Genomic DNA, 12,308 nt, shown 5'->3' with positions numbered 1-12,308 from the left:
AATTTTCAAAGGTACACAAAAATTGAGAGCACACTATAATAGACACCAATGTATGCCACCACCAAGATTCATCAACTATCAAGATTTTTCCACATTTCCTTCATCTCTTTTTTCAATTTTTCTTTTAATGAAGTATTTTACAAAAACCCCAGTCATATAATTTCACCCCCTCATCAGTATGCATTTTTTGAAAAAAATGACAACATATTCTTATACAATCACAATGCCAAAACCAAACCCAACAAAGTCAACAATAATTTTTTGGAATCATCTAATAATTTCTTTGGAGTCACTAATGGAATACCCCAATTTTCTCAAAAAGTCTTTTCTTACTTAGCTTGCTCAGATTAGGATCCAAAGAAGATCCATACAAACATTTAATTATTTCTCTCAAATTCTCCTCCCCTTTTTTCCTATCTATGCCTGATTGTTGCAGAGGCAAATATCTTGTTTATTGAGATAAATTCCCATTATCAGTCACTGTCATCCCCCCTTGCAGTCCACAGCAACCATTAACTGACTTTCTGTCTCTATGGATTTTCCTATTCTAGACATTTCACATAAATGGAATCACAAAAGCAAAAGTATTTTGAATGTCCATCAGGTTATTCAAATGTCCATTCGATCAAATAAACATCAATACATTATATTTGCCATGTGACTATTACATTATGCATGCTTTAAGTTTACGGATTTTCTCTCTTCTCTGATAAACATACACAGGAGAAATGATTTGCATGTGTGCGACAAAAAGTTCACAATTTTCACAATGACTAATGGCTGACCAAAAATGGCAGTTCACCATAGTGGTAATGTGTATAGGGTAGGTTATGCTCAGTGCCTGTGTTACAATTGACTTTCTCTCCCTCTCAGGAAAGAATACCAGAATGCAAGTCTGAGAAACAGAAATACCCTGTATTTTTTATTTATTCTTAGTATATCAACCACACACGAGTACTTGGTGAGGAAGGGAGCAGAAAGTATGCTTAGGGTACAGACCGCAGAGTGTGCACATTCTGTAGAATCTGATCACCTATGCCACATTACTACTTAATAGCTATATGAACTTCGGCAATGATTTAGTCTCTAAGTCTCAGTTTCCCCCATATATCGTATGGAGATACTAATAAATATCTTATTGCTGTGCTTTGAAGATTAAACACAAAGCTCTTAAGAATACCTACTTACTAAATGCTGGCTACTGGCAACAATAATAATGATGATTATTATTTCACTATTACCAACAAATCACCCATGACACCTCAGAACTGATGGAGCCGCTTCAGTTTGGAGCTTTCGGTATGTGTTGAAGTGACTGCCAGAAAAAGATAGATGAAACAGCTAAATTCTCCATGTTCTGGCATATTAACATTTAAGGCTAAAATAACCTGAACTTTGAGAATCTGAAAATCAGAAACATAATTAGATAACTGACTTGCTCCTCTCCCAGCCTCAGAGGCCCTATGACTCTACCACCAACCCTATGAAGCTACTTTTGGTCTAAGAGTGGGCACAGCTGCTAGAAATCTTCCATCGTCAGCAGTCGTCCCTTTATAGCATATTGGAGATACAAAAATTAATAATTCAATAAAGTGAGAAAGGATCAGGGCAGACTGAGTTGGCAGGTGAATGTCTCTGCAGGTCTGAGGAAGGAAGGGTCAGCCCTTTCTTGTAGCACTAACAAAACAGTCCCCCAAGACAGCTCCCCTTTGTCTGCGCCCTCCCTACTCAGAACCTATCACACTACAGCATTTTTCACACCCTTGGACCTCCCTTACTTGTGTGATTACCTTTCCTTTATATTAATTTTCCCTATTATCTTTGTTCACTGTCACAAATCACTTTTCCTTGCAATAACACGTTTAGATAATATTCATTAAAAATTAAGTCTCAAAAAAGGACATTAGTGTCAGCAAACCTTTCTTTTGGATTGCAGTCATGTAAGCAATAGCTTCCTCTTCAGTTTCTATCTATTCTTGGGGCTCAAATATAGCATGGAAGAGAGAGGAGGATTTCACCACCATTTCATTACTGTTTTAGTTTAGGGGCAAACAACATACGATGAGTGCTTCAGAAATTCTATGTGAACTGCAGGTCTCTCTTTCTTAGGAAACATGGACTCTCTACCTATGGAGAACAGAAACCGCTCTGCTTCCCTGACATATCTTGTCCCCACAGAAGAGATCCAAGGGAGCTGTGTTAGGAGGAATTACAATACTCTCCAGAAATTTTCAAGGGGACAAGGGAATGGAGGAAGGGACACAATCACTCTGAAGCTCATGGCACAAAATAAAATAGCTAATAACATATAATATACAGAGCTGACTCTCTACCTTTAGAGAATAATTAGGTTTTAAAACAACTAGCCTGCATCTAGCCCCACAATAAAGGCCCCCAAAATTACTAATGACAATGGAATACTACCTACCATTTAAAAGAATGAGGTAGAGACATATACTGACAAATATATCAAAATACAGAGGACTGTGTATATATTCATATATCTTTTCTTTGTTTTTAAAAACCAAAAACATAGAAAAAGCTAGAAGCAGACTTCAAAATCTTACCAGTAGATCTCTAAGGTACAGAATTTGGAAGGTAGAAAGAAAATGGAAAATTCCACTTTTTATTTTATATACCTCTGAAGAGTATGATTTTGTTACAATGTGTTAATGATAAAATAAAAATATCTGGAGAATAGCTAAAAACCTGAAATAATTTTTTATCAGCCTAAACAATGTTTCTTTATAAACAATTCAGCTTTCTGCATGAATATACATTAACATATGTGAATAAGGAACCTGCATTATTCAAGCAGTATAAACTGCTATGAAAATAGTAAAACAGATCTGAATTTGGTTTGTCCACTTGATTAGATTTCCCAGAAAGTCTAACTGCAAAACATCTGAAAATAAAAGAGAGTCAAAATAATGCAAGAATAAAAGAAGTCACTTTCTAACTTTTCCTCTGGTCATAAGAAACAGGAAGGCAAAGAGTCACAAAACAAATTCATTCACCTCCTGGAAAAAGTCTGATATATTTAGGAAGGAAATCTGGTTCTCTTCTTTCACTGATTCTTAATAAAAGCATCACTGTTTCTTACCTGATCACAAATCAGTTCCCACTTTTTCTCATTGTCATACTGCCGCAGTAACCTGGCTTTGTCAGGGGGTAGGTTCATAGCATTCTGGAAAAAAGAAAAAAAAGGAAGAGATTTGTTACATTCTACAACAGACTGCTAATGGCTAACTCACAGAACCAAAGAATACTACTGTGGTTCTTTTATGACTTCTTTTCAATTCCTAGCATCTGATTAAACAGAAATACCCTACGGAAATCATTTAAACATCAAATCTGTTTAATGGGAGGGGAGAGATTGAAGTCTTGTGCTGGGACAGCGAAAGGGAAGAGGTCGGCTTTGAACTACACAGACTTGCATTTCAGCACAGGTAATGCATTATTTCTTTATTTAACAGTGGGCTTCCCTTCTACTCAACAAAGGTTCAGCAATTGTTGAGAGGGTATTGTCCCAATTTCTTTTTAAAGCACTGCAGTCCCACCAGACACTGAACAGAAAACACCAAAAGATAACACAGTGACTAGAGCCATTGATAGATAACACTGACTTATACTCGCTTTGACAGACAACTACAAGTAAAAGCACAGATTTAAAAAAAAAAAAAAAATGATGATATAACTGATTCTGTTACCTCTGTGAGATGACAGCACTCCTTCAAGACATATGTTAACATGAGCAACTCCAATTCTCAGTTTAGCTGTACTGGCTTTACGAAACTGACTATGAGCTAAAAGAGATGTCTGGACAGTAGTACTCATGTAACTCCCTCCCCTCTCTGTCACTACAGTGCACCTTCTATAGTGTGGGCCATGGATTTTTCCATTACATTTACATGTTATTAGTCTAATGTCCCAAATAACCAATCATACACATTCTCAAGATACTTGGCTTGGGTCTGAGGTAAAATCTTTAACTACATAACATGGCAAGTGGGATAGCCCCAGAAGGAATTCATGTCTGTTCCCTTGGCCTCCCTAAAGCTCTTGTGCTCTAAACAACTGAGCTAAGTACTCAGTGTTTTACATCTACTAATTCTCCTATCTATCCCCTTGTATCAACACTCTATCCCAATCTATCGATAACACTCTATCAATAACTATCCCAAAATAAACAATACAGCTCCTTCCCTGTGCCAATTTTTGAGCACACAAATGCAAAGTTCTTGAACTTTTATTGCTCAAGTCCCCAGCTCTGCGGAGGACCTGGCTTATAGAGAAGTGATTCCCCTCGCCATGGTTACTGTCTCATGTCATCCAGTGAAACAAATTTAATAGAGACAAGGGTAGGTGAGTTATTCTGACTAAACAGAGGCAGAGAGTTAACCTTTGATGATTCTGATAGATATAAAGCATTTTCCCTTAAACTCAATCTAGCATCCAAATTGGAAGGTCTAAGTAGGTGGTAGATATACAGCACTTACTAATTTGAATCTAACCCATTCGAATCTAATAAACTGTCTTCATAATATTAAATTTTTTAATGATCCTCAAAGCTGACAACATAATTAGAAGGCTTTGGACTCCAGAGTTTTCAATGGCATTGCCAAGGCTTCTCCATAGAAATACCTAAAATGGGAAAAGTATTTTCATAGGGCCTATCTCTATAGACTGCCTGCTTGAACTAGAATGGAAAAAATCTACTTGTATTTATTTGCTATTTTAATTTTACAACATTAAACAACAACTCCTGGGATAAGGCAAAGGAGAATTCCATGTATATCTTTCTGAGGGAGCCCAATGGTATTGACCATTAAATAACCAGTCCATCATTGTTTATTTGCACCCTAGAGAGGAATTATTTCCTCTTAAACTGATGCTGACCTCGTGTAAGTGCCCCTGGGTATGATTACGCATTAAATAAGAACAGTAAGTTTATGAGGTAAGTTAAATAAGTTTTTCTCTGAGTCCTTATTAATCTCTTGCGATATAAAGGGGATAAGAAAAGAATGCCTGAACTGCAAGGTGCCAAGCACTGTATGAGGCACTTTCAATACCTAATCTCATGTTATCTTCATAATAAACCCATGGATATAATTTTCCCCATTTTATATATGAGAAAATAGACCTGGCAGAAGTTGTTTAACTTGTTCAAGGTTAAGGTTAGACAGTTTCAGAGGAGTAAAAACAAGGCCTAAACTTAGTCTGTTAGATTTCCAAGGACAAACTCTGAAAATGCTACTTTTTTTTTTTTTTTTTTTTTTGGCAGTAAGGCAAAAGTAGCAAATAACTGACTTTCTGTTACTATTCTAGACACTAGACACTCATGTGGGAAAAGTGTGCAAACCCTGATAAGGAATTAGATGCAGGCTCTGTTGCTACCGCAAAGAGAAAGCCAAGATGCTCCTGCCTAGATTAACTTTTATTTTAATGAAACAGTCTTCCACGTAACAAATGTTTATGAAGCACTGCTCTTTTACAAGCACTGTGCTCTGCAGCACAGTGGGGGAACCAGATGGATATGGTCCTTGCAGAGCATCATATTATGGTTGGGGAGACACGGGTGAAAAAAACTCATTTTCTTAAACTCTGATAAGTTTCACAGAGATCATCAGAGGTCAACTTTAGATTGGACAATCTGGAAAGACCTCTTAGGAAAAAGTAACGAGATGATTCCTAAAACCAAGAGGGAGCGAGCCCGGTGAAGAGTGGACAATGGCATTCTGAGCAGAGGAAACAGGTGAAACAGCTTGGCACATCAAAACACTGAAAGAGAGTAAGCATGGCTGGAGAGAAAGTAAGAGAGGGGATGAGGGAAAGCTAAAGTTGTGGAGATAAATCATGGCTATGTCATGCCCAGCAATGTAGGCCAGGGTAAATACTTTTTATTTAATCTAAAGTACAACGGGAAGCCATTAAAGGCTTGTAAGTATGAGATGACATAATCAAGTTACATTTTAGAAAGATGACTGTTATGTGCTTTGTGGACAAATGATTAAACAGCAAAAGTGGAAGCACAGAGGCCTAGGCCAGGGCAGTAGTTCAAATGAATGATGGCTTAGACGAGGGTGATGAAACATCAAATGAAGTGAAGTAGATGGATGTCAGTAATATTAAGTAAAATTGACTGGTTAGACTTAAGTAAGGGTTGAGGGAGGATGTCAAGAATTAATAATTAATGCCTTGCTTCTACCTTGAGTCACTTAGGTGAATGGTGGTTCATTTAGTAAGAGTGGCACACCTCAAAGGAAAGCACAGGTGTGGAGGAAGTAAGATTTCTAAATGGCCCTGTTTAAGTCTGAGATAGCTATGAGACATCCAAGAGAAAAGCCAAGCAGGTTACAATTCTGGAGGTTAGAAAAAAGGTACATATCTTTCTAAATGAGAGGAGTCTTAAGAAGTCTTTTGGGGCCTGATGACTCATTATTGCTGGGAGAAGTGGCTCAACATCAGTACATCAAAACTAATACTGTGCTTGGTAATCATTCATCTAAAATAACCCCCTCTACAGGTCAAGCCTCTGAACTGCTCAGGCATACACTGCATAAGCTTAACAATTCAACAGAGATCATGAGGAAGCAGCTCTATTTAAAATCAGACACTCCACAGAGGCCTGGCTAAAGTTCAGGGATGTTGTGATTAGCCGGTAATATCTGCCTTTAAACTTTTTTTAGAGTGAACTCATTCCTTTTGTGCTGCATAGGGCAGGACTCTGGAGTCCAAGCTAAACGTTTATGCAGGTAATTCCTAAGAGTCCAAGCTATTTTCTGAGGAAAACACTGGCTCTATCTCCAGGTCCCTTTGCTACCTATATAAAAATGGACTGCTCTTCTATCTGACTGAAAATGTAAATCAACTTCCAAGTTTTCCTAACACAATGACAACTAACTCTACTTCATACACACTTTGTGATATTCGTGACACAGAGCTCTCCTTTCCTTCCTTCCATCCATCAATCCATCCAATATTTACTGAGCTTTGACCATGTGCCGTAATAGTTGCACTGTAGTCATAGGAGAGAATTTAATCATGAAGTTGCTGCATTCAAGGACATGCCAAAGCTCCACTGAAGTCATTTGCTCCTTGAATTGAAAAGTTTAATGGATGTTAATTTCCTATGTCTAGATTGTACAAGTTCCTAGTTAAAATAAATTAGACCATCCAAGAGTATTCTTTCCGTAAGAAATGTCCCTTTGCTTCCTTTCAACCAAGCGAACTTTTAAGAATCATCTAAAATATCATTTACCATGAGAACCTTCCCCAACTACTCTAATGGCACTATACACGTCTCCATTAAAGCATCTTGCACACTGTACCCTAATAATCTGTTTCCCTACCCAAATCGTCACTTCAGGTACTTCGAGGACAATTTCTTTGTTAATCTCCGATGTCTGGCACAGTATATGGCAAACAGCAGGCACTAAGCAGACTGCTGAATAAATGAAAAGCAAACTAACTTGGTCATACTGTACAGTCGAAAAATATCTTCACTGAGTCAGCATTTATGCTTTAGCTATTAACGAAGTCTAGACACCAAAGAATGCTTGTTTCTTATAAAACCTCAGTCAATGATAATGCCTATTACTTATTAGTAATTATCTCTCAAACAAGGAGTCATGGGGAAAAATATTCAAGTTCAATTCTTTTTCAATCCTGAAAAGAAAAATTATGTTTTAGGCACTCTTCTGCCATATACAGTAAACTATGAAAACTGAACTTTGTTTTTTGTTGCCAGTAAATTAAAATCAGTATCAACTATAACAATTAATCTACCAAGTGGTAGTTCAAATTTGGTTTATATTCTGGTTTTATTTTTAACTGTACTAGTTTATATTGTTTTTAAATGTGCTTTCCATCTCAGAACATTTTGAAAATAAGAATGAAACACCAAGTTTCTGGGTACTTCATGAAGAAATTAATTATGGTTAAGGAGAGTCTACGAGGTCTACGGCCATGCCACCCTGAACAAGCCCGATGTCTGATCTTGGAAGCTAAGCAAGGTCGGGCCTGGTTAGTACTTGGATGGGAGACCACCTAGGAAGACCAGGTGCTGTGGGCATAAATAATAATAATAAAATAATAATAAATAAAATAAAGAGAGAGAGTCTATACCTTTGATGTTATACTTACAGATTAACTATAATATACACACAGAGCACAACGAAGGTATCCTACTCATTCAGAAACAAATAAACCCATGTCCTAGGAATACAGTTTTTTGATATCAGCTCTTGTCCCAAGTCCATGAGAAATAAAATTTGGAAAACCTCCCTTTTTCCCTGATATCCTCAAGGCCCATACTGAGAAATCCACAGTGTTATGTAGACACACAGCAGTGAAAGTAAATCATACTCAAACACACCTTATATAATATAGCTCCTTTGTTCTTTTAATCTCTCAATTAAAACTTCTCAGTATTAAGTCACTAAATTGAACAACAGAAACTGTTCTATTACATAACCACCTGTACAAAAGAAAAGACGTAGTCTTTACAAGCAGTGTTGGTTATGGGAGCAGGAAAAAGCATGTCTCAAGAGAAGCGGCATAGACAATCATTTAAAGTTCTTAAATGATAAAAGAGCTACTACTTTTTTTAATTTGTGGTAAATAAAAAGAAAAATTTATATAAAATGTGCCATTTTAACCACATTTAAGTGTACAGTTTAGTAGTGTTAACGATAGTCACAATGTGGTATAACATATCTCTAGAACACTTTCATCGTAGGACACTGAAATTCTACCCAAACAACTCCTCATTTATCCCTCCCCAAAGCCATGACTTTATGCTACAAAAGGCAAGGAAATGTGATGAGTTGCAACCGGGTGCTTGGGCAGCACAGTACAGAATGAGATCTAATGAGGGAGATAAGGAGCAAGGACTTACCAGCTTGGCTCTTAAGCTGGACTAGCTGGATTCCAACCCTGATCTACCACTTACTTCTGGTAATCTAGGCCCACACGACTTGAATCACAAAGCAAACTAAAACGAACAAACAGTCCAGAGTTTTAAAAAAGCAAGTAATTCGAAATTGAAGGTCAGAATCAAAATTAAAGGCCAAAAACAATAAGATGTATCATTTACTGACGGTCTGATATGTCTCAGGCATGTAGGTTCTCTGCAAACATTATCCCATTTATTCTGCTTCATAATCCTCACAAGTAGGTATTATCTTCTCTATTCAACAGAGAAGGAAACTGAAGGAAGGACAAGGACTTTAATTCTTCCATGCACGAGACAGGGGCAAAGCCAGGACTCAAAAGAGAGGTCTGTATGATCACAATCTTCCCATGACACTTAAACTATGGTGTTTCTAAAATACGACGTGTCCAAGCAAAGAAATCCAACAATTCTACATGAATAACTGCAGAGATAGCCGTTAGCATGGAAGGTTAAAGTGAAAATGCACACTATTATTTGTTATTGATATTTTCAGACGAAATAATTTCATTTAACAGCAGCCTTCAATATCTTTAAAACTATGAACTAGAACCCCCAAAAAGTAACTGGATCAAATCTATAGACAGCCAGGTACTCTCTCAATTCAGCAAAACAATAAAACCCAATTTAAAAAAAAAAATGAAAGCCGAGATACAAACATGAGGTAAAGTGAGGCTCTAATGAAGCAGAAGATAAACACACTAGTACAAACAGAACCTGTTATGTAATACAACCAACCCTCAGAACGGCCATCACTTTTCGTTACGGAAAGCAGGACATGCTATGCACTGGGCTTGGATGTGCGGGGAGAGCAGTAAAGAATGGCATTTAATGGTATAATATGATTTTTAATATTTGGGCTCTGGAGATGGGCCACCTGGGTTGCAATCCTAACTCTACCACTCATTAATAGTGTGATCTTGGTAAATTATTTAAACTAAATTTCAGTTTCCTTGCTTGTAAAATGGAGAGGAAAGTGGTGAAAGCAATAAGGATGAAGATGATTGATAATAATGGTACTACCTGCCACAGAGTTCGAGAAAAATTATATTTGATAATGCATGTAGTGAGCACAATGTAGGCGTATGGAAGCACTCAATATGTTAGATCTTATGATTCTCATTATTTCAGATAAAGGAGAAGTGTGAACAGAGATAGGAATATAGGAGAAGGCAGAGAAGTGTGAACTACACAGAATAAACTGAGGGTAAGGAGTGGGTAGTGTGAGACCAAGTCAGAAAGGCAGGACCTTGGATACCAGACCACAGAATTTTAAACTTATTTGACAGGCAGCAGGAAGTCATCAGCCAAGGAAATATCTAGGCAAAACAGGCTTTTAGGGTCTTCAAATCACACTAGGTAAAGGGTTTCTCCTCTGTCAATTCTTCCCACATTGTCATTTTTTCCCTTATACCATTACTAGGACATCAGGTTGACTCACTGGATACTAAATGATATACCAATTCTGTTACGAGTTCACTTTAAAATTGCAACATCTGAGGGCAGGAGGGTGGTTACAAAGTTACATGATCCATCCCTCTCTTCGACCAACCTCAAAGCCATTTCCTTCCATCATCTATATATTCTTGTTCTAAGCAACTACCTGACATCCTAAATTTTAATATTCTCCTAGCCTAAAGGATGCTGCTAAAATATATTCAGCTTCTTTCCTGGCACAGGACTCAGGAAGCCAGCCAAACAGTCCCCGAAGTGAATCATCAGTCAGTCATCTTTCACTGTCACTGTTATTCTTATTTAATCATCGAGGGTATTATCATTCGCTGTAGCCAGTGAATTCCATAATAAGAGAAATCTGCCTGTTCTCTGATCAAATTACATCTTCAAAATAAAATCTGACTGGAAAGCTGTCCTTTCTGGGGAACCTATGAGAATGAGACATATCTCTAATCTCCCATTCACAATTTTAGCTACAGTCTGCTTTCTTGGAAGGCTTTCTTTAAGGACTGAACTAAATACAAGTGACTTTTCCATACTTTTTTAATAATCAAAAAAGTACAGAGCTGGAAGAGAAGCTGCTTGTGTTTTCGTCCTATTGTCTTTTATAGGTGAGCAAACAGACTTAAAAAGGTGAAGACAATACCCACGTTCATATAACTGATTACCAGTGGTAGAACAAAGAATCCAGGCCAACATGTCTCTGACTTTTTCCGTTATAATGAAAGAAGGCTCGTTTATATCTGTCATGTGTGTGTGCATGCGTGTTTGGGAAAATCAAATCAGATAATGCATGTGCAGTAGTTAGCACAAAGTCCTGCACACAGTAAGCACTCATATTATATACTGTTACTTTTAGTATCATCATTTTAAGGAATACGTAAATTACTATTATATTCTCCTACTTTAGGAAGCCTCCATCATTTCCTGACTATACAAGTTTTCTTATATCATAATGAGACGTACCAACATTTGCCATTGTCTCTGTCATTACTCCTTGATTTGGGGCTTTGAAGTCATAGAACTCATTTTATTTGTGAAGTTATGAACTTCTAGAAAATTATACATGTTTTACCAGTAAACACAAATTAAACAAAAAACTTCCCAAAGTCTCATGTAAATTTTCTGTTTTAAGTTCATCATACTTCCACTACCCTTTGCAAATGGGTATGAACAAGTGTTAATCATACACACACACACACACACACACACACACACATATATGTGTGTGTGTGTATAAATTCTTCCCACATTGACATTTTTATTATTATGGCATATATATATATATGTATGTATGTATGTATGTATGTATGTATGTATGTATGTAATTTCCATTTAATTAAAAGGCCAGGTTATCATCAATATGTATGGGTGAAGCTAGGGAAGAGAGCCCCTCTTATCTATAGGACAGAAGAGCACAGCTCTAACAGTCTAGGCCAAGTTTCCCCACAGCCCATATCTCTACTACTCCCCATATATCACCAGCTTAAGTGATTCGACATCCAATAGATGCCAAAACCACACATCCCTCCTCTGGCCATCATGCCAACTCCTGAAATACAGATTCTTATATCCGAACACAAAGGGAATAAAAGAAATAAACACTCACTAAATTTCTTTCAAACCTCATACTTGATTGTCATTAGAGGTGTGATGCCTGACTACTTGACATTTTCTGGAATTCAAACAGTTCTTTACCAACCGTCTGCTAATCGTTGTGCCAAGAGCTTTGCCTCCCTGCACACATCTGTGTACTGGGATGGAGAGTTACACTTGAGGCCACACTTAAGATGTTAGACAACTGCTTTATGGGCAACCATTTGACAATATAATAGCAAATCTATAGCTCCTCATTTGTAAAGCTGCAACTTCAAAGGCAGACTTGCTGTCATAGGCAGAA

General features: G+C 37.2%; 1 protein-coding gene and 1 pseudogene across 1 annotated transcript in view; one reads left to right on the top strand and one right to left on the bottom strand.

Moving 5' to 3' along the window:
• Nucleotides 1-12,308, bottom strand: part of FMNL2 (formin like 2) — a 255,979-nt gene that overhangs the window by 105,719 nt on the left and 137,952 nt on the right. Inside the window, 1 exon segment of the mRNA XM_039855892.1 lies at nt 3,104-3,187. Within this exon segment, the coding sequence (XP_039711826.1) occupies nt 3,104-3,187 (84 nt within the window).
• LOC120597357 (uncharacterized) lies at nt 7,959-8,074 on the top strand (annotated as a pseudogene).

This window comes from Pteropus medius, unplaced genomic scaffold, assembly GCF_902729225.1.
Source record: "Pteropus medius unplaced genomic scaffold, Ma_sr-lr_union100, whole genome shotgun sequence".
NCBI lineage: Eukaryota > Metazoa > Chordata > Mammalia > Chiroptera > Pteropodidae > Pteropus > Pteropus medius.
The sequence above is the reverse complement of the archived record's forward strand: the minus strand, read 5'-3'. Positions and strand labels throughout refer to the sequence as shown.